The sequence below is a fragment of the Atractosteus spatula genome, chromosome 4 (assembly GCF_055471065.1).
Source record: "Atractosteus spatula isolate fAtrSpa1 chromosome 4, fAtrSpa1.hap1, whole genome shotgun sequence".
In the NCBI taxonomy this organism is placed as follows: Eukaryota; Metazoa; Chordata; class Actinopteri; order Semionotiformes; family Lepisosteidae; genus Atractosteus; species Atractosteus spatula.
Window position 1 is genome coordinate 35731968 of NC_142709.1, and position 25045 is coordinate 35757012.

A 25045-nucleotide genomic window follows, 5' to 3' on the forward strand; every position below is an offset into this window, starting at 1 on the left:
AAAGACTTCGATGCTTAAAATGTTTAGGGAGAAATGGAATACTGGTGTGTATTTTTTCTTTAAAGTACCAAGACCAGCCATATACTGTATGTTTATGTTCCAAAATTAATATCGTTTATGGCCTTCACACACGTTACAGTATGCTCCTATTCTTTTTATGCTCAGCTACTAAGATTTCCCTTCAGTGGTAAAATTCAATATCTACAACGGGCACAGCAAAGACGTTTACTGTAAGTCTTTCTACGACAGACCAACGGACCACGAGTGCCCCTGTCGGTCAACCAATCACGTACTGCGGTGCCGCGCGTCATCTTGCGTCACAATGCGAGACGCCACCTGCGGTACGTGTTCTGTAACGCGCACTTTGAATGGCTGCACCTGTACGTTCACAATGCGAGAAATACTGCTCAATAGAGTTTCATGCGAAACAGTAGGAAGCAGAACAGCATAGTCTCCAATTACCCAGACTGTAAGCACGGGAATAAAGCTTTGTTTAATTTCCGAAACTCTTTCTTTATGTCCTGTTTTAATTCAGGTAAGGGTCAGCTATATTCACAATACTGCTGACAGCAGGAAAGTTCCTATTCTTTACTCAACAGCTTTTTAAAAACAGCACCCATGATGTTAAAACTGATTTTTTACACAGAAGACTGACACAGGCTTGCATTGTGAATCTCTTTTTCTGGTGGTTTTATTTAATGTGGCACTATGCACTGGGATAGGGGGATGCTGTTCACGAGCCAATAGGATTTAAACCACAACACACACAATGCTGCAACTAAGACATTTACAAGCCAGGCAGGTCCTCTGACCTTTCCAAGCCTTGCTTTGGGTTGTGAAACCTTTTTTAAATTTTTTAAATGATTTTTTTCAATATAGCACCATTAGAAATGCAATACACTTCCTTGTGATCATCTTAGAATCTTTGTGTAAGCTGTAAGTTTTTTTAAAACTTTTTCATTAAACATTTTAAACACTTTAATTTTGTAAATGCAACACGCATTTCATACATATACAGTGTACATACATTCTCCTGTCTTCCCGTGGTGTGAAACGCATTAGCAGGTGATTGAGATAACAGTGCACCACCCACTGAGTGGAATGTTCTTTTTTACAAGTGTAAAAAGAGGTGATACACAAGATGTCTCCTCTATAACTCTTCAGTTTACATAGAAGTTCCGCCAGAGCCTCACAACATTGTCCAATAATACTCTTCTTGTATCTAATTTTTAGTTTAGCAGGATTTGCACGATAAGCACATTTTTTAATGGGGATGACATTACCTACATCTATATCACTTTACAACACTAACTACTTCAGGTGGGGGGCTGCGTCAGCCTGCGTAGTCTGCAAAGGAACAAGTAATAGGTTTATTCCATGCTGAAAAGAGAAGAGAGGAAACAACGTTTTGGTTGTGAAACCTTCTTCAGGTGTGAGGGTCTTCAGCTCAAAATGAAACGCTTGGGGTTTGTAATGTAGGGGGCTCTGCACAAGTTAAACTTTGATGCAGGACAAATGTGTTTCCCGCAAGCTATACTGATTCTCTCTGATGCAGTGCATCAGCAGGTCAGGTGACTGAGGGTGGTACATTATTTCCCACTGCATTCTGGGGAATGTAGTTTTGCCAAGAAACCTCCATCTTGTCTCCATCTATCACTCTCTCACAATTCATCATGCGTGAATGAGTCAAATTAAAAATAAAACGTGTTTGCAAAGAAAGTGGATTACAGTAATACTACCAGCTATATACATATATTTAGATCCTTGAATTAATATCGTTATTAATTTCTTTAGATATGCGATTCCATATTAAATTCCCTAATAATTAAATTCTAAAAAGTATGCGTTTCTTTTACTGTGATAACAAGTACAAGTATTTACGGAAAATGTTAATCACTTAACTCACTTAACTTTGAACGTTTTGTGATATTTAGAAATACCAACAAATTCAGTATAGTGTCGATAATATTTATTATCAGTAATAGTAGTGGCAGTACATTTGCAGTTTGAAATTATTCGTTGTTATTAATAAATCCCTTAGCTTCGAACATGTTGTGATATTTAGAAATATAAAAAATGTCAATATAGTGTCCATAATATTTGCTATTTTAGTTCTTCAAAGAAATTTGTATTTGTTAAAAGAAATCTCATGGTGACAGCCGGCATTAAGGGCATTGTGCGAGCCTGCTTGCCAGTGCGGTGACGTCACTGCCTTCCCTGTGGATAGAAGGGACCGCTGGGGGTGATGGGAGATCTCACTGTAGCTCAACTGTCTGGTTCCCTGTTGAATGACGCCGGAGGCCCAGGTTTGATCCCCCAGCGGTGAAGGGCGCATACCCATGTGAGCCCGAAAGTGCTGCGTTATTAATAATATTTTCCGTGTCGCATTAACATTGTAATGTTCTTTTTTACAAGTGTAAAAAGAGGCAATACACAACATGTCTCCTCTATAACTTTTCAGTTTACAGAGAAATTCTGCCAGAGCCTCACAACATTATCCAATAATACTCTTCTTGTATCTAATTTTTAGTTTAGCAGGATTTGAGCTACAGTATATGAATACAATTATATCGTTAGTAATTTCTTTAGATATGCGATTCCATATTATATTCCGTATTAATTAAATTCTGAAAATGTTAATATATTGTCCATAATATTTGCTATTTTAGTTTTTCAAAGAAATGTTTATTTGTTAAAAGAAAACTAATGGCGACAGCTGGGTTTGAAGCCCCGACCTCAGGCATGCAAGGCACACACCTAACAGATGTAATCACGTGGGAAGGAGTTAAACTGATGCAGACATTTCCATAGAAAGTGTACTACTGTGAGAATTTGAGCTACAGTATATGAATATAATTACATCGATTATAATTATATTCCATTTTATATTCCCTATTAATCAAATTCTAAAAAGTATGCGTTTTTTAACTGCGATAGCGAGCGTAGGTATTCACAGAAAAGGTTAAAACATTATAACTTTTTACGAAGTATATAAACTTAATATAGTCAGAAGGAGCACGTAAAAACGTTTCCAAAATAACCACAGTATGTAACCAAATGAAAAACTTTGATGCTTAAAATGTTTAGGAAGAAAGTGGAATACTGGTGTGTATTTTTTTTAAACTACCAATACCAGCCATATACAGTTTACATAATATGTTTATGTTCCTAAATTAGACCTTCAGATGCATTATGCTCCTCTTCTTTTTATTCTCAGCTTTTTCCCTTTAGTTGTAAAAGTCCATATAAATATTCAGTACTAAGTGGATTAAAACATGCACAGTAAAGAGATGAAATGATTAAATTGTTTCACTAACAATCAATGCACCATGAGTGCCCCTGTCGGTCATTTTGGTCAGCCAATCACATACCACGGTACAACGCCATGAACTGTGGGTCATTTCGCGTGGTACGGGGTTATACCATGCATTTTGAATGGCTGTATATTTGAGTATCATCAACATATGAATGAAAGTTTATATTATGTTTTCGTATTATCCTACCTGGCGGCAGCATGTAGAGAGAGAACAATTTTGGTCCCAGGACTGATCCCTGTGATACCCCAAATTGAACTGGTGACATTGACGAAGCAGTACAATTATTAGATATTTGAACATAATGAAAATGATTAGTTAAATATGAAGTAAATCACTTAAGGACGGTTCCACATAAGCCAACCTCAGACTCAAGTCTGTGTAACAAAACCGAGAGGTCAACCATGTCAAAGGCAGCACTAAGATCTAGAAGCACAAGCACTGTTGCATTCCCGTGTCAGTAGCTAAGAGAATATCCTTTACGACTCTTGTTAATGCAGTTTCAAAGTCTCCTCTGTATAGGGTTTGTAAGGGACCAGACACAATTAAATTCCGACATTTTCTTTGTGCTCTTTTGCACATAGAAATGAAGTTGCTCTTTAACACCTCAGATTTTTGGTACTTTATATCATTAGTTCCAGCGTGAGCAACCAAGGTGGTGACTTCATCGCTGGAAAATTTGTCTAGTTTCGCTTTAATGTCAGAAACTCTGGCCCCAGGGAGGCATTTTACAGAGACTGCTGCTTTGTGATGGTTAGGAATTCTAACATTCCTGATTATCGAGTTACCAATTATGAGCACCTTATCTGCATCGACAGACGTGCTGTGTAAAGCAGAGAACCTGTTGCTGAGTCGGATTGGTGACTGGTGTGCAGGTTTTTCCCCTTACATTTTTGTCTGCACAGAACCTCTCCTTTCTTTCCCATTTTGCATTCAAAAAGAAAAGCATAACCTTTGAATGTTAGCCAGATCCACTCTTCTACGAGGGAAACAGATACAATATATAAAATAATTAAAAGGTATTTTAAAGGTAAAATTTTACAAATCTTCCATTTTTGCCTGATCAATGAAATTGGACAGTTGGACTCTCTTATGTCAGCATCGAGAATATTCAGAATATTCTGAACAAAAAGAATATTTCAGAATATTCTGAACATGGAACAAAGTGAGTTCCCCTTTTGTATACCTTGTAAACCTCAAGAAGACAAAATGTGCACAGGCTGTTTTAAAAGCTGAAGTCAGTAGGGCTACCTTTGAGGTAGCTACCAGAGGCTAACACAAGCTGCTAAGATCAGATCACTTTATTGGCCATATACAGTTTCTTGCATTAGGAATTAATCTTTTCACATACCCCAGCTTGCTCTCCATGAGGCACAGACAGGGAGAGAAGATTGGGGTTAGAGTACAGGGTCAGCCATTGTACAACGCTCCTGGAGCAGGAGGGGTTAAGGGCCTTGCTCAGGAGCCCAACGGAGTAGGATTCCTCTGCCGGCCACGGGATTTGAACCGGCAACCTTCCAGCCATGGGCACAGATCCTTAGCCATAGTGCCACCGCTCCGCCCTAAGCAAAGCAAGGCAAAGCTCTTTCTCTCAAGATACAAGATTCAAGATTCAAGATTTTTTATTTGCCATATACAACAAGTGTATTGGAATAGTTCAGGTGAGTAGCTGCATCAGCATGCATGGGCTGCAAAGGAACAAGTAATAGGTTTATTCTATGCTGAAAAGAGAGAAAGAAAACACAATGTTTCGGCCGTGGGGCCTTCTTCAGGTGTATAGCTCGAACCCAGTTTTGGCAGCCATCGAGATATAGCCGGTCAATGGAGTGTAGCTTGGTTCCCAATAATTTTCTGTTCATTGGAATGCTTACTCACTTATCTGTACCCGCTAACAGTAGAGAAAAAAAATAGGCACAAATGACAAACAGCCATGGACAATAAATTTAGACAATAGACATACTACAGCCAAGACAGGACATAATGCAAACAGTGCAGTACCTTAAAGTGCAGGTGCTAATTTGTGCTGTTTATGATACGGACTGCTTGGGGGAATAAACTCTTTTTGAATCTATTGGTCAGTGTTCTTCGATGCCTCCTACCAGAACCCAGGGGTGAAAACAGATCGTTGCCAGAGTGAATTGGGTCCTGAAGTATAGCTTGAACCCGGTTTTGGTAACTGTCGAGATATAGCTGGTCAATGGAGTGTAACTCGGTCCCAATGATTTTCTGCGTGGACCTCACAACCCTCTGTATGGCTCCACGGGTGAAACGTTGTATTTTCTTTCTTCTCTTTTCAGCATGGAATAAACCTATTACTTGTTCCTTAACAATGACAGAGTCATCAGCAAATTTGATTGTGTCTTAAGTGGCATAGCTCTTGCAATCATTAGTGTATAGGACAAAGAGTAAGGGAGACAATACACATCCTTGGGGAGACCCAGTAGAGAAATGCTTTTTGATGGATAATACATTGTTGACTCTCACCATCTGGGTTCTGTCTGTTAGGAAATCAGTAACCCAGCTGAGATCAAGACCAAAGTTTGACAATAGCTTAGTTGCCTGTAGGTGAGGTTGGATGCAGTTAAATGCAGAGGAAAAATCCACAATCAGCAGTCTAAAATGGGTCTTGTTTCCCTCAAGGTGTTGCAGGGCAAGATTGAGAAGGAATGCTGTAGCATCTTCCACTCTGGCTAATAACCAGAGAGGTGAGGGCTACTGGTCTGTAATCATTGAGTGAACTGGGAGATTTGACTTTAGCTACTGGGACAACAACTGATTCTTTCCACACTTTAGGAACCTTTTGTTGGGTTAGTGACACTTGGAAAATAAATGAAAAAACGCCACACAGCTGTCTAGCACACCTTTTCAATACTCTATTTCAATACTTTTCAATATTCTATGAATATTTGCTGTTGTTATTTCATAAAAAGATGTGTACTTTTTAGAATCTGCTTAATAAGGAATATAGTGGAATTGTATAACTAAAGAAACTAATAACAATAACTGTGTTCCACTTTCTTTGTAAACATCTGCATTAATTTCTTTGACTCACTCACTTGTGATTACTTACATTTTGTCCTGCCCATTTTAGCTAGGTTTCTGAGCTGTGCGGTGGTGCAGTGGGTTTGGTACTCGCTTCTTGGATATCAGATGTCTGGGTTCTATTTCCACTTAGGGGACAAGTTTTTCTTCTAACAAACAGATTCTTTATTTAAAAATAAAATAGTAAATATTATTACACTTTACTGTTACAAATAGGGGGGTTACAAAAATGGTGAAAGTCAGGAACTGACCGAGTGGCTAAGTCAGTAAGTGATGTAATTATTCATAACCCCCAACTTGTAAGTGATTTCTAGCAATATACCCAAGTGGTTGGTATAATTGCAGGCACATGAATTCTTTGTTCTCTGGAACAGCTTTGTTGGAGGAGTAATAATTGAGGCATACTTGGTTAAACAAATATTTATTACAATGATAAAACCCAAACTACACTGCACACCACAAAACATGTATTTACAAACAAGGCGTTTCAGAGGCCTAACATTCTGGTCACCCAAAAATCCCAGACTGCTACTAAGCATTAAACTCTTAATATGCCTACAGAGGCCACACAAGAGATGAGCTGCCTCCTAACTAAATACAGTGCAACCTGCAGTTAAATCTCTCTCTACAGCCCGGATGCCACAAAAAATGTCCCTATCCATAAAAATGCACCCCAAGCAGGAAAGACATTTCTAACCGAGGTATCTTTTACCCAGGAAACCCAATTTCCCTAGAAATACAGGATAGCAAGCTCTCTCTAACAAGGTTCAAATACTTTGCTCCAGTCAGGTTTGGTTCAGATGATCGTGAAGTAGGGGCTCTCGCCTGGCTCAAGCTTCAAGTCCCAACTCCTGTGGACTTCTCTCTCTTCTCCCTGCTTCTCCTTGTTTCTTACCTCTCCCCTTCTTTTTCTTCTTGCTCCTAATGTGATCTTATATTGTGTTTGTCTGTGTTGCTCCTTGACAATCATTAATCCAAAATTTACATAGGTATACTAAGGTAAACTTTACAATTGTTTCTGCTCAAGGGAATCCCCCAGAAATCAGTAAACATCCTCTCTGTTTTGAAGTTAGAAGTGTTTAATCTTCCAAGTGTTGCAACCTTTATCTAAAATCAAAGAGATACTTCTCAGTCTCCTAAAGCTGTAACAATATTGACTTTATTTTTATTATTATGAGCAAACCTGAATACTGTCAACAGTGGGAGCACAACCCAGTTCAATTCAAAATACTTTATTCATAACACAAGTCTTTACAACAAGCCTTAAAACAAAATCGTATATATTATAATTATAATCGAGAATAACAAAGTGGTATTAAAATGATCACTGAAATTGAACTATAATAACATATCTGGTCATTATTAACCATATGAATTTATTAATAAATATTAATTTCAAACTTATTGTATTTTGTTTAGGGTTATTTGTTTTCTCTGGTTTTCATAACCTTCACTTTCTTATTAAAATGTCTATTTATGAGACACGATGTTTCAGTTCGTCAATCAATGCAAACAAATGACACAAAGTCTTCTAACCACAGGCATTTTAAAGAGAAACTTTTTTGCAACTTTTATTTAAACAAAATATAGTACCAGGATGCAGTTCTAGAAACCTTAGTTTGAATAAAGTGGATCCCAGGTGTAAGGGAGCTCATGACATGAGAATTACTAATCAACTGCCTTGTGCCTGCAATGTACAGCAACTACAATGTACAGCAAGTACATTGCTTGCTGGGATAGGCTCCAGCTCCCCTGTACTAGATAAAGAGATTAGAGAATGGATGGAACTAAAGATACTGTGTAACTATACACAGTGATAGAAACCCACTCTGAGATGGTAGCAGTTACTCACTGAGGATACATTTTAAAGTGCTGGCTTAGGGAAACAGACTTTCCACCTCTCTGGCACATTAGTATCCATAGCTTGTTTGTTATTTAAACAAATTTAAAAAAACAATCTCTGTGGATCAGCTACTGTATATTTGCCTATTCCTTCTATTTATGTGCATCCAAAAAGCAGTTCAATACTGGCAACTACACAAAATCTAAAATGCATTTACATGTAATATGTTTTGATTAAAATACAATTAAAATATGTTTAATCTTATTTCAGTATCAATGTAAACATTTAACAGTATTCACATATTCTTTTGTAACACACAACTTTCTGTGATTTATTTTTGTACATCTAAGCTTTTGCAGGTGTTCCTGCATTCTTCTTCTGCACTATGTCTGGTCATGATTCACTTTTTTCTGATTGCTTATTTCAAAGTAACACCTGCTCCATTTCTAAAACGTTTTGCTCATGTACATTTTTGTAGTTTTACATCTTAACCATTTATTTACATCTCTTAACACTTTAACGTCCTAACTTTTTATTTGTCTTAATTATTTAGACTGAATTTTAGCTTTAGCCTTGAAAAGTTTAAGTTTTCTTGTTCTACAGAGCTCTTAAATTGTGAATTTTATAGAATCTTTACATTAATCTATGCACGTTTTAAACTGTTATAACTGATCCCTGAATTATTGCACTTGACATGACTTAATTCACCCTTTCCTGAACTTCTGTGGCAAGCAGAGCTAGTGCTGTCTCTGCTGTGATCTTCTGCAGGTAAAATTTCACTGTTTTAATAAGAAATTAGATTGCTCAAATTTCTAATTACTTATTTTATGTAAACACAAAGTAGACCTTGATCGAAATTGCTTTTAGAAGCATTTATTTTTTAATTGTATTTCTCCTCCAGAAAAATTACACATTTCCAACATTCCTCTGTAGAGATTTTAACTTTATATTTAGGCTCAGATTTCAGCTTTAAATCTTACACTAATTATTCACAGTAAATCCTGATATTTTGCTTCCCTTTACCACAAAAATTGTATAAATGTATTGTAGCTAGGATTACCTTTTTTCTGTCTGTGTCTCTCCCTACTGTCTCTCACTCACTGCGATTCGGACACAGAATGGTTAAAAATGACAACAAGTCAGGCAGCTTGAGAGAAGGGTGGTTCGTCTTCCCACCTGTATGACTAAAATGTCAAAGAGGAATGGCTTAAGTGACATACAGAGCTGAAACGGTGCCGTTTTCTCTGCTTTAAAGGTGCCGTCCTCGTGGAAGAATTTTCACCTCGAGCGATTGCCCACCAACTAACAAAATGAATTTGCAAGAATAGCGATTACAAATGTTTAAAAAAACGTACTTGCAAGATCACAGTAGTACACTGTTATATTAAAACTAACACTATAGGCACTACACTGTGAGGGGAACTGCCCACTTACCCCCTTTCCTGAAAACTTCACAGGATCAGTCTCACGTAGCTAATTCACAGCTGGATACAATTTTATCTTGCTTTGTGAAACCGAAAATCCAGAAATTTGTCAACATTTTTACTAAAATTATCCGTCTCAAGTAATCTCACTGTGTGCCCCATAGTGCTCCCTCAATCTTCACACTCCCAGTATAATGAAAAACCCTGTGTTTTCAGGTACGAAATATCTGTTCTAACTGTTAATACAATGATGGGTATAATTGCGATTCTCTCACAATAAAATACTATGCAAACTATATTTACATTTCTGATAATTGTAATAACATGAATAAACCTCCAGACCATTTCCAGGATGTACGGAAGAGCTCGGGAGGGATTGTTTCATGCCAGCCAGCACATTATCACCTCACACTAGGGGGAAGGGAAAGTGCTAATGGGCATTTATATCGCTCTCCGTCACTCTCCCCAATCCCCACCCCTGGACAGACAAAGGTGATAAAGGTGATGTAGGGGTTTTGTGCATGTACTGAGACAATTATTAATTGTAGCAGTACATCACAAAATTATTCTTTGATCGCTATTAGAAAGTCGACCTTGCATAAACAACTCAGCAACTCACACACACGGATACTAATACACGAGAATACATTTAATACATAAAATGTGCATATAAACATAACAGATCTTCTAGTGAGGGTTAGCATAATACAAAAGGTATATATTCAATAACGAAGAGTTACAAACCAAGAGAGACATACATTCAGTATATCATTCATTTATACCGTTTCGTTAATAAGCTTTGATTACAACTTCTTCACTACACCAAAGCAAGTACATCACACATAGGAATTAAATTGATACCAACTGGGGTTGAGGTAACAATTGAATTCTCGAGCTGTAATGCAGAATGTTGAATACTCATCCAATCTGTGTGGATTCAGATCTCCCGCGGACACAAGGGAACAGCAACAGGCTGTTGCTGCGTCCAATCGGCGTCCTCTGGCCCGGTGCCAGGCAGTGCTGGTCCAGCGTGAGGTGGGGGAGAAGGAGGGAGAGATTCCTGCTGCGGCACACTGGCAGTGACTCTCTGAAGAGTGGCTAGTTAGTCCTGGCTGAACTAGCAGAGTTTGTCCACATGGAAAGTGACTGCTGGTCCGAGCAAGTCACACTCTTTAGACGGGGAAAAAGACCGGTTTGTTCCCAATGTAGCGTTAGTCCTGAATACTGAGATTCAGCTGCTACAGTGATAAAAAATTCATCCAAAAGCGTGTGGTGTGTTAACTCAAACTCTGCTAACAGAGCTACTTGTAAGAGCAAGGTGACCTTCTGTTCAAGTCAATTAAAGCAGTAAAGAAAGATTTTAAATTCTTCAGCAAAATGAGCTGTTTGTCAAAATCAGCTACTTTGCAAGCAGAACACGACTTTTCAAAAGGTACTTTTTGTCTCTCATGCAGACTCAACAAAGGTTTATTTGAAACTTCGACGGTATGCCTCACGGACTCATTCATAGTATACTCAAAACAACCCCCCCCCCGGGTCTTGTCTACCACTGTTCCACACACGTGATGTCAGATCCACAGATTTACCAAAACAGTAGCGTACACGTCAATGATCATATACTGTTTAAATATACTGTATATACAGTATGATGCTGTATGGTTTTAAAGCCATACATACTATGTGAAAAATGTTTAAGATGGTGGTTAAACACTCTGCTGGTATGGATGGCAACTGGATGGTGACGGATATGTTTATTTTTGCAGTTTATTACTGAACAGGCACCTTTACTACTCCACATTCTCTCCCGCTCTCTTCCTGATCTCCCCCTGATCTAGTCACGTTCTCCCATTAAGGCTATCCAGCAACTGAACCAGAGAACTCCACAAACATTTCAAACTGCTCAACTGAACAAAACTACAACAGGACCCAAGATTACATTAATATTCCCTATCGTGTGGTATCAAATTAGCATAGCATCTTTTTTTACAACAATAACCGCAAATGTTTTTATTACATATCCTTCAAAAATGATAAAACATTATAGCTTTTTATGAACTATATAAACTTTATAGAGTAATAGGTTTATTCCATGCTTAAAGGAGAAGAAAGAAAACACAATGTTTAAGCCATGGAGCCTTCTTTGGGTGTAGTTAGAACAAGCACATCAAAACTTTTCCAAAATAACCATTGCAAGTTACCGAGTTAAAGACTTTGATACATAACATGTCCATGAAGATGGTGGAATACTGTGTATACTTTGTATTTTTATATATTTATATGTTGCTTTTTTATATATTTAGCTACCACTACCATCTACTGTATATACATTAGGTATATATTATGTATTAGACCATATGGCTTTAAAGCACTACAGTACAGTATATGTTAAATATATTTTTCACAATCAAAATTTAAAGCTAAATTCTCCTGTTTCTCATTGCTGAAATTTACATTAAGGCACAATATAGATCATATCAATACGGATGTAAGCCTGAAAGAAGCACATCGGTCGTCACAACAAGCCACAGTAGAATATTAAACTATTTTTCATATATCGAACTGAGTAATATTGTTTTTATAATGTTACTCTCTTTTTATTTAATTCAATATTTAAAATACTGTAGTATACAGTTTAAAATTAATAAAAGTCTAATCAGTGTACAACTTAAATTCTATTGGAAAAAGATTCCTCAGCATTGACTGGGATTTGAAACCAAGTGTTTTCTGGCAACATCCTAAATGTTTCTACATGCCACATTAAGCTTTCACTGCTCAACCTGGCAGGTTTTACAAAGTAGTGCAGTCCCACAAGTGAGTATTTTTTAAAACGTGCAGTACAGTGCGACAAAGTACTGCATTATCCCATTAGCATTTCTGGACTCTCCACGTAAAGCGCTTTACAGGTAGTGGGGACTCACCTCAATTCCACCACCACCAGTATGTAGCACCTACCAGGATGATTTGATGACAAAGTGTGCCAGTAAGCTCACTACACATCAGCTGTCAATGGGAGAACAAAGTCATGAAGCCAATTCATACATGAATTCCAGGAGCTACTGTAGTTACTTATCTGAATATAATTTGATCTTGCTTTGTGAAACCGAAGTTCCAGACGCCTCGTGCTCATTAAACATGATTCATTATACTAATCTCAATATCACCTACTTGACACACTCACATACATATGCAGAATAGATTAATAACTGTTTTAAAAGATTTCAAACTTGTTTTAGAATTTGTATCTGTTGTAACTGTTAATACAATGGAAAATTGTGATTGTACTGTTTATAAATGGAAGTGATATTACCACACCATATCAACATCACTGGCAAGTCACATTATGGATTGGATTAGGTTATTTGGTCATTCCACAAATCTCTACAGGAATGACAGTGGCATTGGTGATCTGAAGTCCTTTCTATAAACTGTATTAGCTTTAGGATGTTCAATTAGGATGTTTTGCTCTCAAAATCGTCTTGAAAATAAAGTAAATTCTAGATATCAGAAACTTTTAAATGATATACTCATTTGTAAAGCTTGGCAATCATCAGTACTTAGTACTTACCTAGAAGAGTAGTTTATTCCAAATACTCAGAAGTCACATTTGTACCTGTTTCCCTTATCTTATTATTTGTTCTGGAGCAACAATCTATAGAACAGCCATAGCCTAGGCCTCAAAGTCCAGAAATTGCAGGTATGATTTTACACAGCTCTGACTAGTATTTCTGAAGCTGCACTGCACAAATTGGTCATTGGAGATTGTGAGGCCTCCATCTGATACATCAGTTCTTCCATTTGTGATGTGGAGCCCACTGTTTCTAAAAATGGAAATTACCCAAAAGTGAGAATTTTATAGGTGGCATGTATGTTGCCATTCTGTTTTATGTGCTGTGAGGTTTGTAGTGATGTGCTGAGTCAAAGTGTCATTTTCTATTAAAAGCTGATTCAAACTCTGGTTTCTTTGTGTGTTCACAGTATGTCCCAGAAAATCTATATCCAGTTTACAAAGGGAAGGTTGTTCCAGTGGCAGATATAATAACTCCCAACCAGTTTGAGGCTGAGTAAGTACCACTAAAACTACTTTTTAATAATAAAAAAAATATGGATTTATTTAAACTTTATATTTAGGTGAAATTCAAACTGTTCTCATAAGAACATAAAAACATTACAAAACAGAAAAAATAATTTAACCCATCTTCTTTGTTTGGACTTTCATCAAGACAATTTGTGAAGAGTTCCATAATACCAGCTTAGAAATGTGGGTATAGAGTATACGCTGGTGCCTATGACACACCATGTATACAAATGTCTGCTGTTTTCTGACTTAATTACTTAAACTTTACTTAAATTCTTTTTGAACTTGTGTCCTGGAGTCCTTCGTTCATTACTTGAACTTGAAGACATCCCTTGGCACCTGAACCAAGTACTCCTGTAAGCAGTTAAGCCCCACGTTCATTATGTATAATGTGGCAAAGAGGCAGCATGGGTATACAATAATTAAAGGTCCCAGCACCAAAACCTGGGGAACACTCGAGTTCACACTGAGTCTATGTGGGACAACATCTGATTTAAAAACAGCAAAGATTTATTAATTAACTCCTGGTAGCCAAACCAGGGGAAGTCCCAGTGATCCCTAGAAAGCTTGTGACCAGTAGAATGCAATAATTGACACCAAAAGATGCACTTAAGCCTAGATGGAGAAGGATATTATGTAACCTGGGATGAGAAGTCGTTAGCAAATCATCAGATGTTTTAGTAAAGAACTAAGCAAGGAAACTACTTAGTAGTTTCATACTGTTAAATTCTGACTGAAAATGTTCATTAGAAATAGGATCTACTTCTATGTTGAAATCACAAGAACGTAAACTACTTTCTTGATTAGACAAAATGGGGACAAAACAGAATTTGTTAACTCTGAAAAGTAATAGAAATTTAGGGGAACAGTAAATCAGAACTACCCTTACCAGAACTATCAGCCTGTTTTTTTTAACCTTTTGTGTTAAACAAACAGGCATTCAAACAGTGTAACATTCTACTTAGGGATTACAAATCCAGCCATTCAGAATGTACAATGAATAGTGTGTCTTAATGCAGCATACATGCCACGTTCTAATGCATTTTTTAAAATAGCCTGTTGCAGGACTGCACTACTTTGTAAAACCACCTGGTGGTGCAGTGAATTTTTAATGTGGCATGTGGAAGTATTCTGTGCTGTCACCAGAAATGCCTGGTTTTGAATCCCAGTCAATGCTCAGCTCCACAATCTTTTTCCATTTATAGAATTTAATTTGTATATTGTTTTGACTTTTATTATTTTAAACTATATATTACAGTATGTTAAATACCAAATTAATATTAAAAACATAACAAAATTATTTAGCCGGATATGTAAAAAATGTGGTTTATTTATAGTTTATAGTTTATACATAGCTTGTTGGGAATGCACTTTGTTTCTTTCAGGTTTTCATCTGCATAAAAATAATCAGTATTTTGCCATAATGCTAATTTCAGCAACAAGTGATCAAGAAACATTTTACTTAATATTTTGATATGTAAAATATATTTCACAAATACTGTACTGTAGTGTTTTTAAAACCACATGGTATCATACTTTCATTACTGTTGTAGGGGTTTTGTGCTTAACTGGGACAATTATAAATTGTAGCAGTAAGTCACAAAATGATTCTTTTCTTATTAGAATCAACCTTGCGGGATAACTCAAACAACGCACACACACGGATACTATTACACGAGAATACATTTATTAATGCGTAAAATGTGCATATAAACATAAGAGATCTTATTGTGAGGGTTAGCAGAATACTAAAGGTATATATTCAATCATGAAGAGTTACAAACCAAGAGGGACATACATTTAGTATACCATTCATTTAGACCGTTTCGTAAATGAACTTGGTTACAACGCATACACTGATACTCAAAAGCAATACATCACTCATAGGAATTAAATTGATATCAACCGGGGTTGAGGTAACAATTGAATTCCCGAGCTGTAATGCAGAATGCTGAATACTCATCCAATCTGTGTGGATTCAGATCTACCGCGGAAACAAACAGCGACAGGCTTATTGCGTCCAATCGGCGTTCTCTGGCCTGGTGCCCAGCAGTGGTGTTGTGGCTGGAGAGAAGTGGAAGAGATTTCTGCTGCGATGCTCTAGCAGTGGGCTCTCTGAAGACCAGCTAGTTAGTTCTGGCTTACTAGCAGAGTTTGTGCACAGTAGAAAAGTGACTGCGGGTCCAAGCAGGTCACACTCTTTAGACAGGAAGAAGACCAGTTTGTTTCTGATGTAGCGCTAGTTCTGAATACTGATTTCAGCTGTCCACAGTTCCGACCGTAGTTCATTTGTTGATCAAGTGAGCTTTCGTGGTGGGTTCACGAGGCTTGCTGCTGGGCTCACCTCGGGTGGATCCTTTGGTTACACGCTGGCAACCTCCGTTCTCGACGCTAAGAACAAAATAAAGTCCTGATACTCAGACACACTTGTCGTTACATGGTTGTCCGAGCTGAGTGAGGATGTCCAGGAGGAGCCCGGAGTCTGAGAATGTCCAGGAGGCGCTCCGAGTCTGAGAATGTAAGAGGGGTGCTGAGCCGAGAATTTCCAGGAGGCATACCTTCTGGGCTCTGTGCTGCCTGTTTTACCTGGAGGAACTACGGTCATTCATTGGTTGAAAGTTTCGTGGGCATTTGAGACCCACGTGGGGTTAACCTGTCCTACCAGTTCCTGATTGGCTGAGGATGAGTAACAATGCACTCTGACCTTAGGGTTGTAAACAACTTTGAATGAGTCTCTCCCTTGGAATCTCCCAGATGGTGAGGCGCCAGAGATGACCATTTATTAGGGTTGTGGAGAATCTCAGCATTAGGAGTTGTTCCTTATCAGGACAATCTATCGGCAACACCTTAAATGTGAAACAAATGGAATGGCCTCTCTGTATCAAGCACCACTAAGATGAAGGAGAGAGGGACTGGCAAGGGAGCAGCAAACTTAATTCCTGTACTTTAATAAGCCTTGCCGCTACATATCCCCCCTTTTTGAAGGTCACGAGGTCCTGAGACGTTGTTGTCTTCAAACCAAAAAATAGGGTTAAGTGATGTCCCTTGTATCATTAAAACATTAACCTTAAATGTCCACATTACTCCTCGAGAATTCATACAGGAACCAGCATTGGAAACAAACATGATGAATAACATCTGGAGTATGTATAAACAAGGTAGGCGACATCATCTCAGTCTAGGCATTACACATCAGGAAGTTCACTGTCAGTATCTGATACCTCTGTAGTAGGCAGATACTTGGGAAGAAGTCACTTCCTTTCTTTTGACATGCTACCTTTGACTCATTCATGCTACCCAGAGTACATCTTGATGTGAGAGTACAGCATCCAGAGTACCCTGCCAGTCATGATCCAGCTACCTGGCAGCAGTGTTACAATAACCCCGGTTCCTGTTCCCAGCCCCCCTGATGAACCACAACACTTGGGTTTGGTACCTACCAGGGTGGTTTGGAGGTCTGTTCCATTAAAAGCAAACTAACTACCTGTGCCTCTTCAAGGCTTAGTGTTTCTTGGATTTCTATCCAATTCAATAGTGTGGCTCCTGAAGGCATCCACGACCTCGTTTGGTCTCATTGTCTGGTTCTAGACAGTACAGTGTTAAGTCACCAAGCTGCACTATGGCCTCGAACTGTTTGATTAGGCAGCTGCATTGTGGTAGCTGTATCATGCCTGTCATAAGTCATAGTGACAGTTAAATGTGGTGTGCTGACCAGCCATTTACTTCCCACCTGCTCTCAGTGGGGTTCATTAACCCCCCTCTGCTCGTTGGTGGATCATTTAGACACAGCCAATGGATAGCTCTGGTAGCCATACCCATCTCAAGATTTGGAACTGAATTCAATCTTGGATCGCCTTCTGGGTGAGCTACGAGCGATGGGGTGATTAATGTCACGTGCTCCTCTACTGAGAAGAGTGGGATCAAGTGGGTTGGGAATTGTGCCATGGCTAGACTGACTACAGTGGCACTAAGCTCCCTTAACAGGTCTTGCGTCAACATTTTGGCCTGTTGCACACAAGCGTAAACCCACTGTATAACACGACAATCACGCCCACTGGGTGGGGGATAAGATATAACCCTGTTGCATAGAAAGTTACCTGTAGGGTTTTCCCTAGGCTTTCCAGCTTTTGCTGCTGTTGATACAGCCTGTCACTACCCTCTGGCATCTCTGACACCTGCCTTCTTGGGGCAGACAGGGTGAGAGAGCCAGTAGCAAACAAACCTACCAAAAACAGCATACGCACAACAGTGGCGGCAGCAATCAGTCCTCCCAAAAGTCTTTTAGGGTGGCTGATCCCAGTCATCTCATTCTGAGTGACTGTCGCCTTTCTAAGCTGGCACAGCATGTACATGGTGTCTTTCTCAGTATGCCATGTCGCATCCTGGGCACCAACATCCTGGAAATCTGAGGAGATCTGACACAGCTGCTGATGCTGCTCCTCCATTTCCAGGCCATCTGCTTTTCCGATCTGTTCATGCCTGTGCTCTAGGAACCCCGCTGCAGCGGTGGAGCATGCCTGACCCTCGGCTGAGTGGTAATTTGGAGCACTTGAGTGATCTGGGATCGTTACCCCATTCTCACTGTTCAGGTCCACCCTGCACACCTCCTGATTGAGGAATCTCTCTATCGGCATGTTTACAATCGTTCGCTGGGGGTGAGTGTAGGACACCTGCTCGCTCCCCCCTTCCCTTGCTAGGGGTTCAGGGAGCTGCCCCAGCACTGGGATAGCTAGTTCACAGTCTTTGAACTCGCTATCACTCACCAGGCCCATGTCAGTGCAGGCGGGGATTCTGACACCCCCCTTTGCCATGTTCTGCACTGGCAGGCAGGTGGCTTGACCATCCAGCCCCAGTCTGGGCGAACCACTGTAGGTCAGACTCAGACTGACAAACTGAGCTGGTGGCTGGAAGAAAACCTGCTCGGCTTTCATTCTCTGTCCCTTCATGGGGACTGGGTGTGTTGGAAACCCTGCCGTCGAGGCAGGAACAATCAGGTCAATCTCACTCATTACCTGGTAGTTCTGAGAAATAATGTTACCTGATTGCAGGTTCCCTGGGTCACAGCAGAAGGAATTGGCATCTGGGATCAGGCGTATCCACAGCACAGTAGTCCCAGCGACCAGCTGGGCTCTCTGTCTAACCTGTGAATGTTGCACCAGGGGCACCTGGCAGTGGCCCTGTGACAGCTGCTCAAGCAGATCCTCACTAATACAGGACTTCTCAGAGCTAAGGGTGAGGGCTACATCACCAACCTGCTCTCCTGCCATCTGGATCCCTTCCACCACTGCGGGGTGGTGGTCCTGACCCCTCTTGGGTGCCAGGGTGTACAGGGAAAGTTCTTTTTCATCACCAGTTCGGGAGATCCGCTCCTCTTTAGGGATGTAAAAGGGGTGTGCTTTACCTGGTCCTGCTTGGAGCACCGCTCCTGTGGCAGGGAGGCTGTTGGGACATCGGCCGGGGCAAGACTTCCCTGTATATCCGGGAAACAAGAGAATATTTTTATTTCTTGTTCAGAGGGAACAGAAGGTGATAATTAAGTCTAGTGTATGACTGAATATGTGTGTTGGTCCTGTTATATGCTGACTACAACCTACAGAGTCAAGGGGAGACAAGAAATGTTTACTGAAGGTGTCTGTTTGTATGTCCATGGTGTTGAGACCCAGTGCACTGTGTTTCTTGACTAGTTTCTCTGAAATGATGGTGTTAAAAACTGAGCTGAAGTTGATAAATAGTAGTCTTGCGTATGTGTTCTTTTTATCCAGATGGGACAGGGCAGTGTGTATTTATTTATCCTTTATTTAGGATATTCATTCTGTATATTCATTAAGAGTTCAGGTTCATATAACTTCTCTATAACATCTAAAATAATGACCACCTTGAAGGGTTCACAAACTTTCAAGCATTTTTTAAAATATGTGAGAACAACAAAGTTGCACTTGTGGTGCACAGCACCTATTTCATCTAAACATCCGATGTAGCACTGGAGGGAGTGTTTCATGGTAGTGCATTGTCTATTTGCAGTTGAGGGTAGGGAAACTGGGTGTGGACTTTCAATACACATTCCCAATAGTCACTGATGCAGTTTTAGCTTAGGAATTCCAATTCCCATAAAACATACAGAGTGACTTCCCGGCAGTGCTTATGACTCCAAGTTACTAATGTACCTTACCGTAAAGCACATTACAGTTTGCAACAAATTAATTCAAATTACTACTCAAATTTTTTTTTTAATTTGGTCTTTTAAATATGAAGATTTTAAAATCACTATGTGTAATGTATTTTTAAAATTAAAATCTTTAAATAAATAAAATAATTTTCTAATGATAGAATATAATTAATATGTAAACTATACTGACATTTTTACTAATTTTATATATCACAGTAAGTTAAATATTCACTTTACATTCACCGTCGGTACTAGTGATGTATCAGATATTAACTTGAGGAAGGGAGACGGTAATTTCATTCCCCACCCCAGACAGACTGAGAAAGGCTTAACTATCCAATCATTGCAAAGGAGCATGTTGCAGAGTTTAATATATTTGCAACATAATGTGAGGCTATGAACTGGAGCAACCACAAGTCCTGCTCCTGTATTGATGTTATTGGTTTTATAATAAATCAACTTCCAATAAGATTAACTACTACAGAACAGCTTCTTTTTCTATTTAATCAAAATGAGACAAATATAATGTCATATCATTCAGGATCTTGGAGTTTATTAAGCGAGCACATGGGTCTCAAACATTTCGCATAACAGACCTTAAGTTAATGGCAGATATGACAGATATGTTGGAGATGTTGAATTTTTATCATTTCTTTGAGAGGAGCGTCAAACAGAAGTAGTAAACACATTCTTATGTGTTAACACAAATGCATCTGCTAACACAGCCTCTTGCTAGAGCAAGGTAACTTTCTGCTCATTCAAATAAGTTACAATACGGTCAGGCAGACCAGTTTTTAAAATCTTTACAGCAAAATTAGTTGTTTACACTTGTCAAAATCAGCTACTTTGCAAGGAATACATAACTTCTCAAAATTAAATCCTTTCTCTCATGCAAACTCAATAAAGACTACAGATTTTTTTTAGAATTTCGAAACATCTGACGGTATGCCTCAGGGACTAATTCATAGTCTAGTCCAAACAAAACACACTTTGGTATACCGTGATCTCACATGGAGGTATAAAATACAGTAGGGTTAATAACTTCTGTTTTAAAAGATTTCAGGCTTGTTTTAAAAATTGCATCTGATGTAAGTTTGAATACAATGGAGAATATGATTTCAGTTCTACTGTTTATCACCTAATATTGTGATTGTTAAACACATGAGATATGGTTGGGTATGCATTGTTACTTACAGGTTCTGTCTTAGCATTTTCACATTCTACAGCACATTGTTTGTGTGATTAAAGGTGGTCCAACTCCTCACCATTATTATTATGAGATGATATGGTCTTCCTAAAATTGAATCTCCACCCGTCAGTCAGAAAGATGATCTTAATGCATACAGATGCACAGACCATGAAAATGACTGATATTAGGGGATTAGCGCAGAAAGCCTGGTAGTATGATGTCCAAAGTCGCTCCGAGCAAAGAGCTGTTAAAGCGACTGTATTCGCTGTCAGAGCCAGCAGGGTTAATTCCCTCCTGCTCGAAGGAGTGGAAGCTCCTGAGCCAGCTATGCCCCGGCCCAAAGCAGGCATACAGGACCACACCCAGCGTCCTAAACGCCGTGAGAACACCGGGGGAGGGAAAGGGCTAGAGAAAGCCAGCGAAAAGGCTAAGCAAGAAGATGCAATAGCCGCCTGCCTGGCCAGGCTTGAACAGGCTTTATTTGGACAAGGACAAACGCTCCCCAAGGCTGCCGAAAACATGAATGAGCTAGAACTCTCCACTGGAGGAGGCGGAGACCCGCCCCCCTCCCCCTCCCTCAGTCTATCTGATTGAGCTGAAGGGTTCCTGCCTGGATGAGGTCAGCCACTCCCAAGCGAGTGCTGACTCCACCCCTGAAGTCAGAGAGCAGGAAGGCTCCAGACATTTTCTGGATAAGTTAAAACAAAGAGGAAAAGCAAAAAGCTTTTACCTCAAGGTTGCCATGGGAGATGTCTTACACAGTGAGACACTGATTGACACTGAGGTTGAAAAGTGTTTGATGTCATCAGGTTTATACGGTAAGCTCAAACGGGTAGAAAAAGAAAAGGGCATGCGACTCTGTGGAACCTTTGGTGGATCACCAGAAAGGGAAATTGTGAGATCAGGTCAAGGCCCCTAAGCCTTTTGTACAGAAGGAAAGGGGGGCCAAGAGGCATACTGTGCTCACACAGTGCCCACCGAACACAGAAGCCCACTCTTTAATTACTTTTGAGATTCGACTGCCCTTGATAGCCGCCAAGGAGAAGACTATTACAACAAGACACATCAACAGGGGTAGTTCATTAAATTTCATGAACACGATGAACAATGCTAGCTTCATCTCCAGTAATAATGTTCACGAAATCACACATAACTATAATAGAGTGGTCAGACAGACCCTTGACGAAATTACCCCGTTAAAGGTAGTCAAAACCACTAGACACTCTCCTTGGTATAATGATCACACACGATCCCTTAAACAGGAGTGCTGCAAACTAGAGCATAGATGGAGGTCTACTTGTTTGCAAATATTCAAGTTGGCATGGACTGATAGCCTACAGCAATATAAAAAAGCCCTATATAGAGCTCGTTCGGCTTACTACTCTGAACTTATAGAAAGCAATAAAAATAACCCTCGCTACCTATTTAAGACAATAGCTAATCTAACAAATTCCGTTTCTATAGCACCATCTAACTTTAATTGTGACGATTTCATTAACTTCTTTAACGACAAAATTCACACCATCAGACTTCAAACACAATCAAATAAGCCGCAAAGAAGTCTGGTACAAAAACAATATGAGCACCTCTTTAGTGTTTTTCAATTAGTTAATGAACAAGAACTCAAGAAATTAATAATTAAGACAAAGTCAAACAAGATCCCTTCCCTACTCAGCTAGTCAAAGATTCCCTCGAAGTTCTGGCAGGACCTATAACTAGTATGATGAACATGTCCCTTGCATCAGGCATTGTACCTGATCAATTTAAGGTAACGGTGGTTAATGTCACCAGTTCAGTTTGGGGTACCACAGGGATCAGTGCTGGGACCAATATTGTTCTCTCTCTACATGCTGCCGCTAGGTAGGATAATACAAAAACATAATATAAATTTTCATTCATATACTGATGACACTCAAATATACATTTCGTTTACACCAAACGACAACTCTTCTATCATCACTTTTGTTAACTGCATTAATGAAGTAAAGACTTGGATGTGTGAAAACCTTTTGTTACTCAACTCTGATAAAATTGAGATTCTGTTGTTTGGAGGCAACAAAACTGATAGGACTACTATAACGTCAGCACTTAACTCAGAGGGTTTAAAAATTTGCCTCAAAGACTCAGCACGTAACCTATGCGTTATATTAGACACAAGGCTCTCATTTAACTCTCATGTTAAAAGTGTATCGAAAACATGCTTCCTACAGTTAAGAAATATTGCAAAGCTAAGGAAGTTTCTCTCCATTCAAGACACAGAGAAATTAATAAATGCTCTTGTATACAGCAGGTTAGACTACTGCAATACCCTACTATCAGGGAGCACCCACCACTCTTTCAACACCTTACAGCGAATTCAGAATGCAGCAGCAAGAATTGTTACTAGGAGCAGAAAGTATGATCATAGAACCCCCATACTTAGCTCTCTTCATTGGCTTCCTGTCAGGTACAGGGCGGACTTCAAAATCCTTCTTACAAGGCTCTTAGAGGTCAGGCACCTGTCTATCTAATGGAACATTAATGTTTACCATCCAGGTCGCCTGCTTAGATCACAGAATGCAGGTCTTCTTCATATTTCACGCATTAATAAAATAACAGTTGGCAGTAAAGCCTTTAGTTACAGGGCCCCTAGCTTATGGAACAATCTCCCACCCCATATTCGGGATGCTGAGTCAATCTCAGTATTCAAATCCAGACTGAAGACCTATTACTTCAGCCTAGCCTACTCACATCTTACATTATAGGCTGCTGGTGCTGCTGTACATGCCAATGTATGTCCATGTTGTCCATGCCGTGTTGGCCCACCAGGTAGATACATCTGTTCTGACCAAACTATCCTATTCTCCTCCCCACATGTCTGGATGGCACCCGGGCTGGGCACCATCTGAGTTGGATGCTGCATCAGTGCCATGGTTCCAAGAGGGACATCGTGGATATAGCTATCATTTAGGAGGAATTTACTGGTCTACAGAGATCTGCATGTACTAACATGCAGAAGACATGATGGATAGATGAATTAATACCCTCATTTATTTATTTTTTTTTTAATTGTATAATGTTAGCATGCCCAAAGGGGTTGGGCAACCAGTTGACCTTGGACCCCTAGATGTTTTTTTTTCTTCTTATTTAGGAGTTTTTGGTTCCTCTCCTGTTGTCTTCTGGTCTTCTGTTCTGTATTGACAAAATGCATGGTTACATTGTTAAGTGCCTTGGGGCAACCTTGTTGTGAAAGGCACAATATAAAAATAAATTGAATTAAATTGAATTTCAATAGGATTCAGGTCAGGGCTTTGGCTTGGCCATTCCAGGACATGGAACCTCTTCTTCCATTCTTTGATTCAAGATTCAAGAATTTTTTTATATTTCTCAGAACTCATGATTCCCTCAATTATGTCAAGTTGGACCAGATTGATCAGCATCCACTACTTTTATCCTCAGTCCTGCTGATGTTTCCTTAGCTTGAGGCATGATTCTAGACTCATAGGAAGAGAACTGACTTGCTTTCTTGCAGTTATTTATGTTTGCTCCTCCCTAACACATCATTTCAGATCTTCAATTTCATTGGTTATCACGGTTAACACTCTGTCATTGACCCACCTGATCCTGCTTTACCTTGATGCTTTGCATTTATTTTTGCACCTGCACAATTTCTGTATACTGTGTGTATTATTTTGCTGCATGTACATTTTCTTTCAAAACGCTCAAATTGGTGAATAATTATACTTTATTTCAAATAAGAAGTGGCAAATTCTGATTAAATATGCATTTTGTGGTAAAAAAAATTAAAAAATATCAAATTATGCAATGCATTCACAAACTTTCAAGCATGGCTGTAATTATATCAACTGCTAAGAAGAAAATGTATAAAAAACTTAAATTTAAATTTTATCATTTAAAAATGACGTAGTGGCATTAAATCTGTATTTAAAACTAAATACTGTATTACATATAAAAATCTGGTTTGTGATTTCTGTTTAAGGGCATCTTTAATT

At 39.2% G+C, this 25045-nt stretch overlaps 1 protein-coding gene across 2 annotated transcripts in view; it reads left to right on the top strand.

Annotated features, from left to right (window-relative positions):
• The window catches only part of pdxka (pyridoxal (pyridoxine, vitamin B6) kinase a), a 153954-nt gene that overhangs the window by 89922 nt on the left and 38987 nt on the right, over positions 1-25045 (top strand). For both annotated transcript variants that reach the window (XM_088912850.1, XM_088912848.1), the window contains one exon: positions 13599-13684. In XM_088912850.1, the coding sequence (XP_088768976.1) occupies positions 13599-13684 (86 nt within the window). The remainder of the gene's footprint in view (positions 1-13598; positions 13685-25045) is intronic.